This window comes from Pseudomyrmex gracilis, unplaced genomic scaffold, assembly GCF_002006095.1.
Source record: "Pseudomyrmex gracilis isolate BER0280 unplaced genomic scaffold, ASM200609v1 scaffold_163, whole genome shotgun sequence".
Lineage (NCBI taxonomy): Eukaryota > Metazoa > Arthropoda > Insecta > Hymenoptera > Formicidae > Pseudomyrmex > Pseudomyrmex gracilis.
Window position 1 is genome coordinate 89,400 of NW_018020747.1, and position 21,654 is coordinate 111,053.

Below are 21,654 nucleotides of genomic sequence, written 5' to 3' on the forward strand. Positions count from 1 at the left end.
AAATAAGTTATATATAATATTAATTAAATAAGTTTGGTGTGTGTTAAAGATAATGCGATAAATCCAACGTTTCTTGATATAAGTAAAATTAAATAAAATTTAATGCATCTTTCAGTACATAATCAAACTTACGTAAAATAAATCCTGTTTTAGCATAAGAGTACGCGACAGTCAGTATAACATTTTTGTATTACTACGTTTCAAATGTACAAGAAACAATTGATAAGTATTCGAAACGACGCGTAGACAGCGACAGTAGTATCGCATTGCTGTGTTGATTGTCGACAAACTTCATCCTCCAGAAGAACAAATGTCATTATCTCATCTAGTGTTTGTGTGACAACTCGCCAAAGTAGCCGTTGTAGATGCGTGCGTGCGGAAATGTAAAAAAAGAATTTGTTATAGAAAAAGAAAGCCGAAATAAAAGCTCCGCTTCGTTTTCAGGCTAGGTGAGGATGGCTTCCGCATTGTAATCGCACCTGTCCTGAATCATTCATAATCACATGATACCGTTTTAGCGCCGCACAATGCGGGGATTAACATTTAAAGCCGGCATCAGTGTCAGACGGACTGCTGCCATTGTCGTAGCAGCTTAATTGGATATTCTCGGTTGAGACATTGCAGCAATTTAAACGGATCGGGCTGATTAACGCGATCTTTAATCAGCAAAAACACACGCTAATCGTTCATTATTTTCTTTTACGCGCACATACGTATGTGATAATAATACTATTTAATAATAACACTATTTTTATTACAAATAGAGTATTGTAATAGTAATCGGAATACACACAAGAACTCGCTCGTCAAACTCCGATTCCGTGCGATATTAGTGACACAAACGCGAGATGATCCGGATTATTTATCTGCAATTCCTTCGTGTAAGCGACACGATGACATTTGTTGTTAAATTTGTCGACATGAACTAATTGACAGAATCTACACAAAAAAAAAAAGATGTTGAATCAACAGCATCAGTTTAATTGTAATTATATCCCGTTGATGCAACACCAATATTATTGTATTACACACAGCAGATAGTTGCTTTAAAGAATTTAAATATTAAATTGATCGCAATTGAATGAACTGTTTGATTTTTATGTGCAGCTTGTGACGACGACTTTAATTGAAGCAACTCCATTTTTTATCTGTGTATACTTGATGTAACTTGTTGTAGTATAGCACAAACCCATACATCAGCTGAAATAGCTTTGACGTTGAAAAAGTGCGAATTATTTAACATTCTGTACTTATATATAGAAGGTAATATATTAATCATTGTATTATACAGGGTGTCCCAGAATTGCCGTACAATCTCTCGTAGGCAGGTAGAAGGAGTAAAACTGAGTCGAAAAGTCCTAAACCATTTTGTTCTATTATTTATAATAAAGGAGTAATTATTGAGTAAATCAGGCCAATCAGCGCAGACCTTTAGCCAGACGCACGTCAGTGAGCCGCGCGCCTCGTGTGTGTGAGCGCTCACTGACGTGCGTATGGCTAAAGGTCTGCGCTGATTGGCCTGATTTACCCAATAATTACTCCTTTATTATAAATAATAGAAAAAAATGGTTCAGGATTTTTCGACTCAGTTTTACTCCTTCTACCTGCCTACGAGAGATTGTACGGCAATTCTGGGACACCCTGTATATTGTCTCTTAACACAAATACTGACAAGTACTTTTGATGGCAAAGCGGATAAGAACGTACAACATACACGTATCAGAATCCCTAACAAAGCTTATACATTTTTTTCTCTCGCGTATTGACAAATAAAAAAAGAAAGAGATTGAGAGTGATTACACGATTCAAGTGGATGCGATTAATGAGTTAGAAATTCATCACTCGTTCCTACCTCGGAAACGCACAAAAACGGCGCGCGGCGCCAATCCGTCAATTTCGGACAGGTTTATACTACCTGTCATCTCCGCAAATTTATCGCTGAAACAAAACGCGCGTTCGGTACACAATGTGTGTTTTCGGCCAGTCTCCACGTCTCTTTGTTACAAAAATTTGTTTTTTGCTTTGTTATTCCGCGAGCGAGCAATTTCGTGCTCATGGGACACCTTATCACGTTTCGGGCACGAACCCAACAAGAACAAGAGGAGGAGATGTATTTATAAAATACATAATATCAAGTACAAGGTCAAGAGAATAAAACATATAACGCGTAATAATACTCCGAAGAAAATTACAAAAGACATATAATAAAATATACAATAAATATATTTATGACTACGATGTGTATATATATATATATATATATATATATATATATATATAAAAGAGAAAAGGATATATTATAATAAAAACTTTTTATATATTTCTCATATTTTGTACCTACGAAGAGTTCTCAACCTTAGTTACGAAAAGTTGAAGGAAACGTCGATTTTTCCGACGATGCAATATTTCGAAGCAAGCAGGCGGAAGATTTTCTTGCGGATAATCTTGAATTAAGCGGAGTGCCCGCAGAAAGATATTTCTCTTGCGGTAACTACGAGAACGACGCAAACAGACCTGCGCTTCTTCCAAAGCGAAATCAGAGCCTTTTGCTGGTCACGTCTCATCATTCGCTGCGGAACTGAGTTACAGTTTCCTATAAACTTCGAAGCACTCTCTAGTTAACTCAGCGCGAGAGACTGTGCGAAGTTTCTTGAACGGGAAAATCTTAAACCTCCGCCGTGTAATCCTACGAGAGATGCACATTCTGGCGCGCACCCATTAGTATTAGATTAATAGATAATTGTCGGCAGCGAGCGTCGCTAAATAATATATCATTGTAGTGAGTCGTTCGGAAAGTAATTTTGTTTTTTCCACGAGTGTCGTTAGTTGTATTTTTATATATATAACCAGAACCAAAACTTTATTCTAAATTATATTATCATTATATATTTTGACAGTTAACATTTCAAGGTTTATTTAAAAAAATTTTTGTAATTAAATAAAATATTTTTATTATAAATATTTTTACCATAAAAAATCGTCGTTCATTTTCCTGAAAAAAAACGAGATTACTTTCCGAACGACCCATGACAAAACGAAATAAAAATTTGAAGATATAAAAAAAAATGTAATAGCGTAAAAATGTAATTACATTATTAACATTAGGAAAAATGCTTTAAATTTTATTTACAAATTTAATATTTGTACACATAATCGACTTCTATCTCTACAATAACTTCATCTCTTAGATATATCAAATATTTTTACTTGACTGATGCGTGCTACATTATTGAAAATCATATGCCGGACACGCATGCACAATGAATTATATATATTCTCGCTCGGAGAGATTCGTCTTTGTAATATCAAATGGACCGCCGCCACCATATATTGCCGTCGCTATTATATTTAGTGAAACAAAAGGAATCCGTCATCGTGGAGGAAACCGTTTATGCATATTATAACAAAGCAGGCAGAAACTTTCATACCTCACGCGCGGCTTCCATTTTTTTTCCTCGCTTTCTCTTTTGAATCGGCACGTTGCACATGTGGTTAAAAAAGAAAGACTTGAAATACAAAACCAAACAAGTATTATAACAATAAGAAAAATTATTTTGTAATATAATATACAATATAATATAATATAATAACATAAATAATAAATAATAATAAGTAATGTAATATAATAAAATAAATAAATTGAAATATTTACATTTTTATTTACTATAAAGAATAAATATAAACAAATGATTCGAAATGTTTGTTTTGCATAATGACTGAATGCCGTTGGGAGCGTTTAGATAGTGAATGACAATCCCTGAGAGTCTTCGAAAAATAAGGATGCCACTGGGGAGGTGACAAACGACCCTTGGGTCGAAGGGAATAAAGCCAAGCAAGTAATGCGTGTGAAACATGGTAAACACGGAAATGATTTTCTGAGCGTTATCGTGCGAAATTCCCCCGTGTGCTCGAAATCGACGCTTTTCTTCACTCTGTGATATCGCGCTTTTTATATTCGAAATAATAAATTATGATCACTTTTTTCTCGATGATGAATCGTATCGAAAATGTTGTTTTCTGAAGAACAGCAAGACGAGCTTCTTCGCGAAAAATTCTTATTTTTCTTCTGATAGACAGACAATTTTATTTCTCGAAATATAGTTTTGAACATACAATTTATATGGAATATTCTTTTCCGATAAATACAGCCTTTAGAATATTTATGTTGCTAACAAAATAATGTGTTCGTGCAATTTGACGTTTACATTGATTCGTTTCAATTGCAATTTTCATATTTCGATACAGTGTACATATTATGTGGTCCAAAATATTATAATATAAAATATTATAAATATAATAAAAATATTATATAAATATAATAAAAATAAAATATAATAAAAATATTATAATATAAAATTATATTACATAAAACAAAATATTATAATGAACTTACATGTAAAAAATACATATGTAATAAAATTATATATGCATTTTTTACATTACATTTTATATATATACATTTGTAAAATACTTGAAACGAAGAGCTATAGAAAAATATCTTGAAAATTTTTCGAATAAAGAATCGGAGGAAATACGATAACACGAAAAATCAGACGCATAAGCATAAATTCTCAAAGTTCTTGCAAAAGTGATTGCTGAGAGAAAGGTTTCTTCTTCTTGCTCGATATATGTATATGTATATACATGTATATATTTTCTCTTTGAAAAATTCTGATTGTGTATAAGAATTTTCTATACGTTGCGCGCGGAATTTTTCCGGAATAACGACTCTTTGCCTGCCGCAATGTATAGACAGTGATTTGTAAGGAAAACTTCGAACACTATACAATATAACAATTCTTTTGTGATGCGACACACACAGAAGCTCAAAATGTAAAACGCAAAATGTTAAACTGTACTTGAGCAGCTACAAGCTTTCTCTTGCAGGCCAACGAAGAGATTATATAATCTCAATTTATAATCTAATTTTTTTTTCACACATTTGCATATAACTATTGCCGTATACGTTGTTATAAAGTATGCAAATGTCGTTAGCGTTTTCTCACAAGTTTTCTTATTACATTTTGACATATTTTACATAATGATAGAAAAAAAAAAAAAACCACGCGTTGCTTTTGAACCAGTGACCGTTCTCAGAATAATACGTACAGCTTTTTCTCTCAGGTTAAAGCCTTCGCGTGTTACCAGACGCAAAGGCGGCGAATTGAAATTTTTAGAACGAGATACATATATTATATGTAGTTTCGCGCGCGTATGTATACTCGAAACCGCGTAAACAACCGAGGCCACACAAAATGTCCTGTGCTGCACGTAGAACGAGAATATGATTGCTCCACGTGTTTTACGAGAGCCACGCGCGGGTTTACCACGCACTCGATTGAAAAAAAGAGAGATAAAAACGCGATAAAGAAGTTACTTTTTCTCTTCTCATCACAGTCTCGAAAAATAACGCGCGCGCTTGCGCAAAGGCTTCAAACTATGATCCCAGTGAAACTCTGCTACGGATTTTCGTGAATTTAATTCTCGCTGTTGCGAAACTCGGCGGCCTTTTATTGTGTCAGGAACAAATAACATAAATATATATATTCAATTGTAAAAAGTTTGAAAAAAATAATACAGATTTTAATTTAGTTCCATGTTTTATCAGTAAATTACGCATAAATATAAATATAAAAATTTCAAAAGTAATTAACACACATAGAAATAGATAGATAGATAAAAGATACTGCTTTATTTGTAAAGCGCTGTGGAAAGAATGCCCTCAAGCGCTATATATCAAAATATACATAAAATAACTAAATAAATTCAAAAACGTGAGACATGATATATAAAAATAATAAGTGAGTGTAGAAGAGAAGTTGAAATAATATAAAATTAAATTAAATAAAAATAACAAAAGTAACAATAGTAAACATAATTAAATACACAAACAAAAATAATAATAAAAATACAATAAAATATAGAAAAAGAACGTGAGTTTTAAAGAGAGAGAGAGAGAGAGAACAGTACTCTGCAGATAATAAAAGCGTTATTATTTTTTAATTTTAGTATTAAAAATATCTTGCTGGGTCTAGAATGTAAACATTACATTATCATCTCGTGTAAAAGTCGATGTAAATTTATTCGTTCGATAAGCGCAACCAAAAGTTGCGAAGTTCGATCGTATAGCACAACGCGCTGCTGCGACACTGTACATCCGATTTTCACTAAGTTTTAATTGATTCCATGTTGAGAGAGAGTGGGGGATGAGTTAAACAAGATTAAGATGAAGTGTTGCGGTCGAGAAAACCGGCGATATGCCGTGTAATTAACGTATCTAATCATCCGGCTTAAGTTAGTTGCTTAAAACGACGACGGTAATTATTGGACTTTTGCCGACACTTTTACGACTCGCGTCTAAATCCTTTAGCGAAATATCCTCTTAAACTCTTCCTAACTCTATTCGCAAATCCTCCCGGTATGCTAGAGCTTGTTATCACGATGGCGCACATGTGAGGTGTAAGAGAAGCGATATATAGTCCATAGAAGTTGAGAACAAAAAAAAAAAACAAAAAAACGCGAAAATGAAACTTTCACAGAGTGAGCGTCGACGTGTCCACAGTAGTTTGCGCGGCAGAAAATTTTATAGAGAATTTTTTTTCGCACAAAATCATGAAAAATAAATTATATGTATTATAATTATACACTTATATAAAAGTTAAGAAACAAAACTTAATATTTTTAACATTACATTGCTGACCAATAAGATGTCGCACATTATTTCTGAAGTTTTATTTTCGAATAAATCGAATAATTTACTTTCATCGCTCCTCACAATTTTTCACTATCTCAGTAATGTGTATATTCATTCACATATCAAAGTTCTTAAATAACTTCTTTGTCTCTTAACTCTTCAGTAAGTTTATATTAACGTTCCATCAAATTCCACATTTCGTCGAATTTATGAGTGAGAAATTGGCTTTTATTTCAAATTTCGTCGGAATTTTATAATCGCTTAAATACCTCACAATTATATATTCAATAAATATTCAAAGCGACGCGAATACATAATCGTTTTCTCTATTATCTTACAGTTTTCGAAAAAAAAAAGAAAATCTAAACGTTTTTATCCGCTCAATAATTCTTGATGTACATTTCTACAGTACTGAAATAATTCACGATTTTTGTTCACATGTTCGAGCGTCCGGTTGAATGAAACTGGAATAAAATGAAGAGCTATTAGTCCACATGACAAAATGTAAGCGCGCGTTAAATTATTCATGTCTATTACTGTATAGCGCGGCGGTATATAGTGAAGACTTCTCTTCTGCGTGTAACTAATTCATTACTCTCAATCCCCTAATGAGATTACTCTGAGTAGTCCGCGCGCGATAATGTATAACTAATGTTACCGTATAAATGCGAGACGCGCGAAAGGAAGAGTCCCCGGCGTATTCTTAATCATAATTCTTTCTTAACGAATCGCAAAGAGCAAAGCTTAAGCACGTTCGGTAATCAGATCAGGATTTCAGATGTTCAAGTAATAACACGTCGATATAAATTAATAAAAGCGAAATCCTCTTTTAGAGAAGACCATCGGAGCGAATACTTTATTACATTAAATTATTATTATATTTTATTACATTAAATTATTCGTTCTTAAAGATTTGCAGATTTGTTTGAACATGGTCTTGGGATGGAAGAAGAAGCGCTTGCACACAACGTGTATAATCTTTGCGCACATCGAAAATCGACTTTCAAAAAAATATATCACAAATATTTTTTATACATGCAAATTTACGATCAAACGTTTATTTATTTTCGTCAGCAAATACTTAAATATTTACAACTCGAAGTTTCGCATTTATTTAAAACGGAAAGATATAAAATTTACTGGCGAGAGAGTCACTCCGCATATATCGATCGTTTAACTTCTCGCGGGTAAAATAAGGTGAGGTGTTGTAAAACGAAATACGACATGGGATGTAAAATTATGGATCGTTGACCTGATAGCGGATGTGGAAAAGTAGCAATTTCTCCCATGAGTGCGCCGTGAGCGAGAGACACACAAATATCCAATAGATATATCTCTCACAGCTATGTTAATCAACACATGAATACAAATCGGATCACAACTTCGGTTTGGTCGTTCGCATATGGAATTATACATACATATATATTCGCGTTAAAATTCATATTTTTTGTGTGAGTAATCGTATCACAGCGGGGAATAATAACGAAACATGATCGTATTCAGAATGATTTTCTGTAGTTCGACGACTGATTACTTATTATATATACAGATAGTATATATGTAATAAGTAGTATATATATATAACTAGATAGAATACTAGATAGTATATATATAATACTATGTAGATAGTTGTTACTCTTAAATTTTGACGTCTCGTAACGTATAAAACACACATTTAAAATTTATTACCATTTAAAACGCATCAAATAATGCATGAGGCAGAATTTAGTTATTACAAAGCTTCGCTCAAATTGGCGCCGTTTGTTTCACGCTCCGATACGCAGACTGACATTGGATAAATTAATGAACATGAATTTTTATATAAATTAGTAGAGATAATTTTGTGAAAAATCACAGTGTTGAATTTTTCTCATTATGAAAAACAAAAACATATATTATATTTGTTGGTTAAATACGCGTTTATTAATATCAAACATTTATTACGCAACGTCAAAATAAAGTTGCGAAGTATAATGCGCGCGAGATCGAAGTTTGATTAAAAAATAAATTAAAATTCAGTTTTTTCTTGATTAATTCTGTGAAGGTGGTTAGGTTTTTATAGAAGACTGTCGCATTTTAATTAAAGAGAGATATGTACAAAGACTGATAGTAATTGAATTTGATGCGACGTCGAACAATTTTGTCGAAAATTCATTAAATCCAAAATGCGAATGAATGTTGGTAAATTTTCGTAAATTGTTTTTGATCGGTATAATGGATGTTTACAGAGAAACGTGAATCCATGCGAGAGAATACAAACCAAGCTCTCTATCTTGGCCGCACGAATGCGCGGCCTGCCGTGCGAAAACCGCGCTTGCACACGTCATTTACACGTCTACCGCATTTTCGAAACAGCGGCGGAATGTGGCTTAATTAACCTGTCAGCGTGCGAGCAGCGTCTACAGCCCATGTAGACTTCAGATGCTTTTAAAACATGACGTGACAATATGCGCGAGTCGTAATACGCGCTTCACAGATTATTAATCCGGCTTCGTTCACGCATCCGGATGACGTATTCCGAACGCGTTGGCTCATTACCGTCGAATTCTCAAGAAAATCGAATATTCTGATATATGTGACATAATTTTTATATTAAATCAGTCAGAAAGAAAAGAGTATTAGAAGAGAATGCCAAGCAAATTCTTTTTTATAAAAAAAATATTTTCGAAAAATAATCAAGTAACTTTACAAGTATCAAAGTGTTTGTCAATTAATAGTCGGAAAAATTGTGAGAAAAATTAACAATTTTTATTAAAAAATTATCTTTATCTATAAGAAAATACTAACAAATACAAAATACATTACAAAAATATTTTTGCAAATAACACGGGAATTTTATTAAAAATGTTTGTTATTGTTTTAATATTTTGATTGTTTGTAATATTTTTGTTGTTCTTTTTATAGCATCGATGACAGTTTGCATCCTGTTTTGGCGTGGATAAAATTGAAATATCACGTTAATTGAGATATTTATTTACGTATTGTCGAATTTTCTCGAAATACGTTGTTTACATGAACGATTTTATACGGAAATTGTGCGTCTATATACAATCTATTTGTAAACATAATAATAATAGTATATGTTCTTACCTTATTTAATTTTCATATTTATAAAGCACATGTAGATTTTCTCTCTTTCTCTCTCTCTCTCTTTGCCCGTGTATACACAAACATATATTTCAATTATAAACCACCATCTTTGCGCGATCGTAAATATTGTCGCAAATACAAATTTGCTCGTTTCAGGAAATTGCTCTCAACAATGTGTGGCTGTTAGCGTAAAAACTTTACGATTTATTAGTATCGCTTCGATTGTAGCTGCGATGGCGAGAAATAACGGCTCGTTCACGATGGGATTGAGTTGTTGTTACTGTCATTAAACCGGGCTTGTGTACGCGGTTGTGAGAGAGCCTGTCTGATTTACGAAAATGAACTCTCGCATTTGCGACGTAATTCTATTATCCAGTCAAATCTCGCTTGCGCGCATTGCGGAGAAAGGAATGACGCGCGCGCTTCTCGTACGCAAACGCGCATAATATCGTATAGCCGAGCTGCAATAGCTGAAGCGCGGTATCATTCGGACGAATTAATGCAATTGCTATCCTACTAGAACGCATAGCTTAACCAGGGTATTTCATCCTTCACGCTGTGTCAGAGATAAAATAGTCTTTTTTTTTTTTTTTTTTATCGTTGGATTAACGTAAACGAAAAGATCGCACAATTACGCGTTATTGTGCTTTTTTAAACGAGTTAAAATATTTATACAGAAAGTGTAGCGCGTTTCTTTAATTCAGCAGGAATATTTTTCAGCAAGAGAATTGAAGAGAAGCTTCATAAACGAAATTTTTATGTGAATATTATAACTTTCGTTGCGCGCTTAATAGCTTCTATCTTTAGTCTCAGAATGTGATTAGAATTTCAATATATTTCCAAACTATATAAAATTCCAAAACTCTTCAACAACTATACGCGAGATTTACGCGAATTGCATCGCGCGTTAATCTCTCTCGAAATTCGAAACATCCGTGAAATACATTTTAGTTGGCGAGGTGGGGAGGGAATCTACATTCCCCCTCAACGATACATGATGTTTCGAAATTATCCGCTTCGTCGATTGCGCCGCTATTAATTCCGTTTTCGACTAGCTGCGCGAATGATTGAGAACTCATCATCACTGTTCGTCTTCCGCTTTGTAACACGGAGATACAGCGGCATTAACGAATACACTTATCAGTAATCGATAGCAACATTGTGCTGACATTTCCTTTATCCACATTTCAAATATATTACCGCGCCGTGCCACACACACGCACATAGAACCGACACAGTATGCTTGAACCGTGTAACACGCATCCAGTATCGATGTATGCAAATTTCATTCCACAAACATTACACGTGACAAATTTCATGGGGAGGATTAAATTAAGGCAGTGCTGAGAGAAATGGAGAGACCATATAACTTGTAACTCTCTGTAACACACAGTGAATATTCCGGCGTCTTTTATTAAATAAAATATTAACACCAAAATGCATAAATTAAATTAAGAAAAAAAAAAGGGAAACACGAGATTATATTATTCAATTTATTGTGAAATTTATTAGTGTGATAAATTTACATTATATATTTATAATATTTATAATTTATATATTTAATTTATTTATAAAAAAAATTTTTAAGTTTAGCCTACCTACTAAGATTCGGATAGAATATCTTCCAGCGTTTTGTCATCGTGAAGAGGCGAGTGTCCTAGTGTGGGATCGCTCTCCAGGAACTCGCGCAACTCCGACTCAAGATCGGTCGACTCCGTCGCGCTTAGAAGAGAAGGTGGCGTTTGATTGCTGTGCGTCATGCCGATTTGCATTTGCATCGACGACTGATTCGCGCCCACAATACCGATATTCTGACTTTGCTGGCCGGTCGGGCTCAACAAATTCGCGTTTGAAATCGACGAAGGGGGCAACAAGGTTGACAATACTTGATTGTTGTCGTTAGTCGGATTCGGAGGCAGCAATGAATTGTCGGCGACGATGGCAGGGTTGTGCGTGATCGGCTCGACTTCCATGGGTTCCGGTCCACCCAGAGGCGCTATTCCCATCGCTCTGCGTAGACTGTCGACCGGAGCTATTTGCGACGGCGGTAGTTTCTTGGCAATGTCAGTGAGATTGTCAGTGATCTTCTCTGCCAATATAACTTCGTTGTCACCCGCCTTAGGAACATTAGATAGATGCGCCGGGGGTGGCGCCGATAAACGCTCATGTTGTATCTGCTTTAATCGACCCAACATTTGTGACGTATCGTCTAGACGACTTTGTAAAGCTGCGCGTTCCTCGCTATACTTAAATTCTTCCTCTGTAAACAAAAAATGTATTACATGAAATTTGACAACACGACAAAGAAACAATAAGCAATATCTTACATATCGAACTTTTTTTATGTGAATGGATTTTTTTAATTACCTAAATTTTCTAAGAAGTTTATATCGATACCAAGTTCCGAGAGCGTCTTCAGCTGCTCGATATCGACTTTGACCTTTTCCAGCGACGGAATGTCACGATCCACGTTCTGGGTAGGGCTCTCCAACAAATGCTTGATCTTCTCCTCTTCTTCCTTCAATCTACGTTTTTCTTCCAGAAATTTTTTCGTCTTTCTGTGTTCACCGTCTGTGAGAATATCCAGCAATTCATCGACCATAGTCAATGTGTAATCACAGTCCTTAGCGAAGTCCAAGATGGATTCTGCGTATTGCACGGCAGTATCATCGCCATAGGTCTGATAAACCAGATCCGTTTCCTCCTTGGTAAGATTCGCGAACGTCGAGTCGTAGCTTGGCGCGTACGAGCCAAACGCGCCATAATACAAGGACTTTACTGGTTTCGACATATTCCTGCGATCCTCGCGGAATCCAGCCAACACTCCTGTTCCATGGTTCAACTTGCCTATCAATTGACCTAGCGATACTGGTCTTTGATTGGTACCGGGAATGATTCCATCACCGGGTACAATGATCTGCAGGCTAGTAGTACCATCTTTCTTCTGCCTCAGCAGACCCATCTTCGAATTGACCTTCTTCAGACTGAGCTTCTCCGCCGCTGCCTTTGCCGCTCCTCTTGCCTGCTTCAGTATCTCTTCCGGTGTTAGATCGTCCGGTATCGCCTCGAATTTACCTAAATTAGCCAGTCTCATCTTTCTCTGATTTTCTTTTCTAAGTTCCTCCGCTTCCTCGTTTCGTTCCTCTTGTTCGCGTTCCCGCTCGATTTGCTCTTCCGTCGTTGGAGTGTCTGGATTATTCGGATCCTCAACGCCCAATTCGAATCCCAATTCCTCTTTCGTGATGTCATTCATATACGTGAGAACCGATCTGAGCTGACGTAGTTTTTCGGGCGTGACCGTCTTCAAACCTACATGCAGCAATTTCTTCGCCGCTTTGTAGTAGATAGTATCGGGATGATTGTATGTTGTTGCATTGTCGCACATGAGCTTGAAATCATCCACGAATTCCTGCAGATTCTGATAATTATTATCGTCTATTTTCTGCTTTATCGTGCTAAAATCCATAGGATTTGTGATTATTTGAGAATAACCGGGTGCAATGCTGTCTGTAACTGGCCAAGCGAAGAACTGCTGCGGATCTCGCTTTTCCAGTGACCTCAGCAAATGCTCCAGTAATCTCTGAAGGGGTGTGCGCTCCGCTATCTTTCTCAAGACGCATGTTCTGGGCTCGCGATGCGGCGACAGGGAACTTATATTACTAGCACCGACTCGTAACTCACCGCTCGATGGTGGTCTAGGTGGCAACAATTGATTATGATTAGTGCACGGTTTTTTAGGTATAGGTTCTGCTAAGTTCTCGTCGGCATCGCCAACTGATTCTTGACTCGATTCTTCCCTCCGTCTCTTCTTGTCCTTGTGATGATGCTTGTGACGCTTGTCCTTCTTCTTTTTCTTTTTTTTGAGCTTCTTATGGCCGACATATCTGTCGTATTCTGTATCGCCTGGACTAACAGAATAATTAAGACCTAATTGTTGCTGATAGTGCTGCGACAGCATGGTGGCCTGACTTGGCGATTCGCTGCCGTGTTCGGGGGTTCCAGTACTGCCTCCTACTTTTAAAATTAACTTCAGGCTAGGAGGTTTGTCCGTCGTTGTGTACTGGCTCTCTGCTAAACAAGGATAAGAATAAAAGCAGTTAACTATTGTTAAATACACACTAAACACACATATACATATGTAATTTCTCATAAGCAGCATACTAAGATCGTTGTTTCTATAAAGCCATACACATAATTCGTTGTAAAATGTGCCGCATGCAGCAATCAGAAAGTCTCGCAGAAAATTATGCACAGTGCAGGGTAAGAGTGTAATATAGCAACACATGAAAATATATGATGCTAAATGTCACAATGTAACTTCAAGATATCGAAAGAGACTGTAAAAATTGTGTGAATGAATATAATAAAAAATCTACAGGATATTAAAAGAAAGAAACAGATGGATGGGAAATCATATCGGCGACAAAGATGACTTTAGAATAACATGATAGTGACCTTGTTTTCACATTCAACAAACTGGAAGCGAGATGGAAGTAACTCGACTTAAACTAAACAAATCGTAATATAGAAATATGTACTAAAAAAATAATCTTCATCGTTATTATTAAATTCACTGAATAATTGGGGGGGTGGGGTGGGAGAAGTAATTAGGGAGAGCAATCATCGAAAATACCTCGCTAAGAGGTAAAGCAAAAGCATGTATGGCCTTCAATGCCATAATACATAACAGCCAAAGGAACTATATGTGATTGAAGTGCAACAGGCTTGTCAGTGTGTAGCTGTCTCTGAACGTGTGTATCCCGTTATCCTACACATTATTGCGCTCTATTGTTAACAAGAAAAATAACTCTAATATAACTCTTGTTGCACTTCAACAGATATTCAATAGACAGAAAAAAAAAAAAATGAAAGGGCATTTGGGGCATTTGATAAATTTTAGAAGCGTAGCTAGCTTCTGTCGTGCAACCAGTCCATGTCCGTTGTTTATTCGTCACTTACTTCCACGTCGCACCTGTTGCTGTGGAACGCTCGGTTTATACTTTTGAATCCACCTCACTTCTACTCTTCACTCTCAGTTTGTCGGCGGTGAAAACGTAGTCAAAATTCCTGTGCATCATTGAACTATGAGAATGAGAAGGATCCCAATGAAAATTATAAACTGTCGATAAATCAGACAAAATATGAAGAACTCAATCATCTCTCTCTCTCAATCTCTCAATCTCTCTCTCTCTCTCTCTTTCTTTCAGCAGTTTTTTCATTCGGATCCTTTATTGTCATGATTTACATACATATACAAAACTATATAGGTGCAGTATAAAATGATGCCTGAGCACATTCTTATTACAAATCTAACCCAACATATCGCATCTAATTCTCGCTCTCGAGGAAGAACACTTTTTCGAAGCATCTTTTCTCAATTGACAGAAGAAAAATCATTTTTAACAAGAAGATGACACAAGAGTTTGTCATTGTTGCGTCCAGTTTACTCACTGGTTGCAAACATGAACGAGCGAGAAACAAACGATTGATTTTCGTTTGATGACTGATCAAATAAAATCAGTAGGAGCGAAAGGAAAAATCCGGGAGCGATTTTGAGCAATCCGGATAAAAAAGACAGAAGAGTTGCGCGAAATAAAACCGGACCACATAAATAAGAACCAAAGTGTCTCAACCAAACAAAATCGTTCTCGCGTCGCTCCTCACCTTCGTATCGCTCGCGTTTATGTTTTTTGTGTTTCTTCGAGCCCATGTTCTGTGCGTTCAGCCACAGCTTCGCGCGGAAAAATAACAAAACTATTCAGCTTTCTCTTGCACGTCAGCGGCCGCCGCACTTCGTTGCGTGTGTAGACAACACACAGTGGCAGCCATAATGACGGCGTCACAAAAATTCCTCGCGACGCGTTCCGTTTAACCAAACTCAACGAAACGCTGAAACGCGGACTGTCATGGCGTCACGCCATGCGCGCGCGATTCGGAGATTCTATCAAATCTATATACACGATGCTCAAGATATACTTTCGAACGTATCGCGTTGTTTTTCAATTAGAAAAATACATTTTGCACGTAATGATATTTTCGAAATATAGCGCGCACCGTAAATTTCTCATCCCAACCTCGAATCAAAAAATCATCGACACGACGGACGTGGAAACGTGATGATGTTTGTTGCGATAATAAAACTTCTGACAGCCTCGATCACACATATACACACGTCATCGGTGAGTAGATATGTGAACAAACTTGATATTCATTTCAGTCTTCGGACTGAAATTTCATTCTGAAAACCACGGTGGCAAGAGTGTGTTTGAACGCACGAAGTTTGACTGAGGATCGACAAAATGATTAGATTCGAATTCGACCGAATGCCCATGCACACGAGCAAATTTGTGAAACTTCGTGTTTCAAGTATGGCGGCCATTGCGCGTTCCTGCGCCCGTTGGTAGGCACGAAGCTTTGCGGGCGAGAGAACCCCTTCCTAACCTACAAAGGTGCTTTACGCACCGGGTACCCGATACTCACGATCGCACGAGCAGGTAATCGCGCGCATTCGAACGCAGCTCGATCGAATATCGAACGTTTTTTCTAACGATTTAAAGAACTCACCTTGGGCGACGACGACGACGCGACGACGACGCGATTAAAGGGACACCGGATCAGCTGTTTCGCGCTTGAAACGCCAAAGAGATAGACGGACAAAGAGAAAGAGAGAGACGAAGAAACGCCGTCGCGTTCCCTGCGGGCTGCAGCTTCGAAAAAAAATACCGCATACTCTCCCGGCGTACTGTATTTAATAGCACTGCGTATCTCATGATGCGCTGAATTGTCGGTTTCTGATGTGCCAACCGATTCGCGCCCTTCCGTCGCAATCAGTGCGAGACGTGATAAACGTGTATCAAAGACCGATAAAAATATAAACTTCTCTATTAATTTGAAACGAAGTATAATGTTACAAAACAGAATCTTTTATCTATATATATATATATAGTTATTTAACAAATATTAACAAAAATATTAATTTAAGCAACTGTAAAAGCAATTACTTTCATTGTTTTGACAATGACAATATTTAAACTTAAATATATTAAATCTGATATTTGATGCTATTTAAGTTTTTTATATTTTAAGATATGAAAAAAAAAAACTAAATGATATATCGCATCAGTGATTTGTATATATAGCAAAATCAATTGGGAAAATGCTTCTTTCAATAAATATCCATTTGTTATTTCTTTCTTAGAAATGATTTACGCAATCAGTAATGTTTTATGCAATAGACGTTTCGAAGCGCGATGTAAATGTATGCTTGTGGGAAAATATCGACGATTTGACGCAACACATCGTCTTATTTTTATCGTTTTAATTTTCTTCGCACAAATATTATTTCGAATTAAGATATAAATAATTGTTTGCACATGAGTGCGCGCGCGCGCGCGCGTGTTGTCGATTCTGTTGCGAGACTGTCGATTTGCACTATCATCAAAAACGTGTTGCATGTATTTTACTTTTTGCGAATATTCGCGATGTGTTTTAATGTGTGGCCCACACATTCAATAATTCGCTAGTTACATCACTGTGTGTCGACACACAGTGGGTGGTTGAGGGCCCGCGAGAGGGCGAAGCCGACACTGTGAACGCACATTGCAAAAAAATTACATTGAGTGCACCATCGACAACAATTCCGATGTCAACTCAATGCCAAACTCCATATTCTGAGTCAGCTCTCTCTGTGTTTACTCCTCTACGCTCTCGTCTTTTTATTTTTATTCTCAGCTCCGTTCGTTCTTTTCATACACCGTGCTTTTGTCTCCTCCGTTCTTTGTCTCGTAGTTTTCTTTGCCTACGTCTTTCTCTATTTATCTTCTTTTTTCTTCTCTCTCTTTTTATTCTCTCTCTTTGTTACCTATTGCGTCACAATTATTTTCACAAGAAAATAAGAAATTTTTAATTAATTATTCTTTTTGTGCCTTTATGTTATCCGACATCTCGAAGCCGTTCTCTTTCAAGACCGAATCAAAAACTTGTCTATTCTGAATTTTTAACTTTTGTTCTCTCTCTCTCTCTCTCTCTCTATTTTTTAACTCTATCTTTTGATCTTTATCGGTCCTTTTTACATGTCATTTAACATCGCGTCTTCTCCGTTCATTGTCATCGGGTTTTCCGCCCTTTCTTGTGTGCGCACACACTTTCCCTCTCCATCTTTCATTCTTGTCGGCGTACCAGACGGGATTCTCTTCTCCCCGGCCGGCGTCCCAATCGCGCGTAATCCCGTCTTTCTCTCACGCCGGTACTCTCTCCTTCTCCAGTCACTGCCCTTTTTCCCCACCACTCGCGCGGTGTCGCGTATGTGATAGCGCCGTGCCGGAGCGACGACGGCGTGCACAGTAGCGTTCTGTAATTTCTCAACAGCGAATGGGGAACGCGCACGCGAATAGTCGCGCGCGAACGTGCCGGATTTCGTTTGTATATTTCGAGTGTCGTTAGTGTGTGTGAGAGTCGGGCGACGCGTCTCCGATAAAACGTCTTCGGGCTCGCAATCGTTGTTCGTTCTCGTCGTCGCAAGACAGAAGCAAAAGCACGCAAACACCGGGCCTTCAAAAGGAAGGATCAGAAGATGGAGCGGTTTCGTGTGACGCCGGCGAGCAACGCCGTCCGCTACACGCAGCAATCGCCGGTACGCGATTACGGTGAGTGTGCGTCTGCGTGTTTGAAATTTCACTCATGCGTGTGCATACTGTGTGTCATCGCGCGCGATAAGACTCCACGTGCTCCTGATTGAAGAGACAGCGACGCGCGCGTATTTTTAACGCCGAGTCTTTATGCACGAGTATTAAAAAATGCAACCCACCATGTTGCGCGCGGCCCGCGCGCTTCGCGTCGTTCCGGAGCATCGGCGAGAGACGGCGCGTGCTTGTCGCGGGTCGAAACCCCAGCGCCACGTGATTCCGTTGTGCGTACGGAAGAGACAGGGTGTGCTTGATGTGTGTGTGTGTGTGTATGACACTCAAAGAATGTATAAAAATATAAATATTGTTGTTTACATACAAGAGCGCTTTGAAGTAAAACTTATCGAGTGGCTTTCGGAAAAAATAAGCTCAAATAAAAAAATAAAATTGAAATAGAATTTTTCACATTTTTTTTTTTTTTTATCTCTTGGAAAATAGAATTTTACAAAAATATAAAATGTAGAATGAAAAATTCAAGTATCGGTCGCGAATAAAATGAAGCTCTTCGTGAAAAAAAAATTTTAATTTTAAATAGAACGGAATTATATCACGTACACGTGCCGACAGAACACACAAAATACATTTGATTACATAATTATGTAATAGCGAGATTAATCAATCAACCGCGCGCGACTGAATAAAAAGATGCTTGCGGAAAACATCTAGCAGCAAATTGCATTAACCTTGCTACATTATTCATGCATTTGTGTGTGAACAATTATGTTCAATCCGGTCTATTTTCTGCACGAAAGAATGAATGTATAACGAAATGTTTTCTCTCTGCGATAAAAAGCAACAAGTAATTCGGGCCTTTTGCCAACCGATAGTTTGTATCGTATCGCTATGTAATTTTGAAACTTATGCATTTCGGCGCATAAGATCATACGTCGTTCTTTATTTTATCGTTCGTGGCATCGCACGCAAAGTGTTTGAAGGGTAAGTCGCCGTGTTAGGAGAGACTTTCGCTCCAAGGCCGATCGATCGATTGTTGTTACGGTAGAGATTAAGACCGATCGTGTTTAGAGTAAGTAACCGCGATCAATAGATTGTTTCGTAAGTATTTTTGCCACATTTTATATTTTTACGTCAGATTTCAAAAACGGATTAAAAGAAAAAAAGTGTTTGTTTTCAGTGAAAATTTATTTGCGAATCTATCGCTTTTCAAAATCCGAGTCTGTTTTTTTTTTCTTAAATAATTTATGATCGGCATTTGTCAGGGATTTGCTCTTTGTGTTTTCACGAAATTTCAACTCTCTCTAATATTGTGCGCAAATGCTATTTTTATCGGGAAGCGCTTAAGCGCACATTTAATAAGTGTAATTTAATGCCATTCCCCACTTATACCACATCATTCAATATTTCTTGATCTTATTGAACCTATCGGTCATCGACTTAAAGTACTAGTCGATACAAAGTTGCATACTAACCGAATGTAAATGACAAACAGGCTCAATAATACATTGCAATTAGAATAATATTAAAAAGGCCTAATATTAGAATAATATTAAGGAATAAGATCGTACAAGACGTTAATTATCAATATTTTTAATATAATATATGATAACTAAAGTAGTCATTAATTATAAATTAGAAAAACAAGATTATATATATATAATTACATTGTAAAAAATCATTTATTATATTAAAGCTTGAATTGATAAACGCATACCTACATAAATTCAACCGAACATTTCGACCGAACACACACAAGATTCTTTTCAGCGATATAACATATCAAAAATAATAATATATTAACAAATTACCAGGCAAGGTCAAAACACAAGAGATCAAACATAACATAAATAACGAAACGGAATATATAAACAAAAGAGAGAAACATATTATAACAAACGCTTGCAATATTTGCACCGCTCACACAGTTTGCTCTAACAGTTTCACTCAAACATGCCATTCTGTGTAGGTTTTTGTTAATTAAATCATACAGCAAATAAACGTAAAAACATTTTGTTACAATCACACAACATTTCAAAATAGACGTTATATTTAAAGTTGTTAATGTACGTACCTTATTATTTACGTTTATTATGTATATGTTTTACGATACATTGTTTTAAAATAATTTAGATGAAAAATTTTTATAATGTATATAACAATCTTCATGTATAATTTTTACTAATGTAGTTTTATTAAAAATACATTATTTGTTTAGTTTTGTTTAAAGAAATGTTATATATATCAGATACTGCATATGATTATTGAAGAGTTCTTATTGCAAAAGTTGATTGAGAAAAACAAGAAGAAAAAAATATGATCTATCGTGGTAAATCGCGCGTCAAAAAAAAACTACTCGCTGTTCTTACAGACTAATCGACGTGGACAGAGCGCAGCGAACTGCAACAAGATAAACGCTCTTGTCGCGTCACGTCGCGAGTAAAATCGCTTGACGCGAATCGATGCAGTGCGCAAGCACATCAGATGGTAATCGTCGCCACAACAATAACCGGGATTATTGTATGCGGTATAGTGATCGAAGACACTCCGACAATTAATATATAGAACTCTTCCGTTTAACATCGAACTATAAATTTAAATATCTCGATATTCTGTATCGCAATAGACTTCGCGAAAATGTATGATTTTTGAACAGACTTTTTCGCGAAGACATATATTTTATATAGTCCTCGTGTTCAAAAACAATAAATTACGTAAATTATAAATTTATTTTATTAATTTTACTTGTTCACTAATAAACATTGTGTTGATGTCATTAAATGAAAGACCCGAAGAAACTGTCAAAAAATATAAAACAAAGGTCGAAAAAATTTACGTCAAATATTGGAGAGATTAACGTGCGAACATTCTTTATATTGTGTGTGTGGGTGTGTGTGTGTGTGTGATAGCTGACACCTTAAAGATATATTATGATAACAGTCAAGATGTGACTAAGCTTATGCTTGTCAAAACGAACAAATCTTATCGTTTAGTACTCATCGTTAGAATAACATTCCAAGTTATCAAAATGTTTGATAATCGATTTCCCAGGCGGTTAGTTGGAAAGCATGAAGCGCGATAACGATAAAAGTGTGTCCAAACATATAAGATTAAAAAACAAAATGTGATTTTTATCTGCTTTAACCTGATTTTTATTACGACAGCTTATTGTTAATTTAATATATTTTGTATATATAATATAATACATATAATACATACAATAGATATATGTGA

The 21,654-nt window shown here is 36.4% G+C and overlaps 2 protein-coding genes across 9 annotated transcripts in view; one reads left to right on the forward strand and one right to left on the reverse strand.

Annotated features, from left to right (window-relative positions):
• Window positions 1–11,306: 11,306 nt before the first annotated feature.
• LOC109857554 (bromodomain-containing protein 7) lies at window positions 11,307–16,529 on the reverse strand. 6 transcript variants are annotated; one of them, XM_020433980.1, is made up of 4 exons: window positions 16,349–16,529; window positions 14,744–14,866; window positions 12,152–13,855; window positions 11,307–12,044 (listed from the first exon to the last, which is right to left on the reverse strand). In XM_020433980.1, the coding sequence occupies exons 3-4, from the start codon at window positions 13,740–13,742 to the stop codon at window positions 11,386–11,388; spliced, it is 2,250 nt and encodes a 749-aa protein (XP_020289569.1). In that variant the 5' UTR covers window positions 13,743–13,855; window positions 14,744–14,866; window positions 16,349–16,529; the 3' UTR covers window positions 11,307–11,385. The 6 variants fall into 6 exon arrangements, with proteins under 6 accessions (XP_020289569.1, XP_020289570.1, XP_020289568.1 ...); XM_020433981.1 differs by lacking the exon at window positions 16,349–16,529 and adding an exon at window positions 15,449–15,637 and having other exon boundaries at window positions 14,744–14,851; XM_020433979.1 differs by lacking the exon at window positions 16,349–16,529 and adding an exon at window positions 15,449–15,637.
• A 1,613-nt stretch (window positions 16,530–18,142) lies between these two features.
• The window catches only part of LOC109857552 (solute carrier family 12 member 4), a 73,129-nt gene continuing 69,617 nt past the window's right edge, over window positions 18,143–21,654 (forward strand). For all 3 annotated transcript variants that reach the window (XM_020433970.1, XM_020433971.1, XM_020433972.1), the window contains exon 1: window positions 18,143–18,429. In XM_020433970.1, coding sequence (XP_020289559.1) covers window positions 18,357–18,429 — 73 coding nt within the window. In that variant the 5' untranslated portion in view covers window positions 18,143–18,356. The remainder of the gene's footprint in view (window positions 18,430–21,654) is intronic.

What these genes read in the sequence shown, in the direction of transcription:
- LOC109857554 (XM_020433977.1), bottom strand. Translation starts at nt 15,494, where the DNA reads ATGGGCTCGAAGAAACACAAAAAACATAAACGCGAGCGATACGAAG. An exon ending in TAAACGCGAGCGATACGAAG is followed by an intron (nt 13,856 to 15,448) that starts GTGAGGAGCGAC and finishes ATCCTTGTTTAG; the next exon opens with CAGAGAGCCAGTACACAACG. An exon ending in AAACTTCTTAGAAAATTTAG is followed by an intron (nt 12,045 to 12,151) that starts GTAATTAAAAAA and finishes TTTTGTTTACAG; the next exon opens with AGGAAGAATTTAAGTATAGC.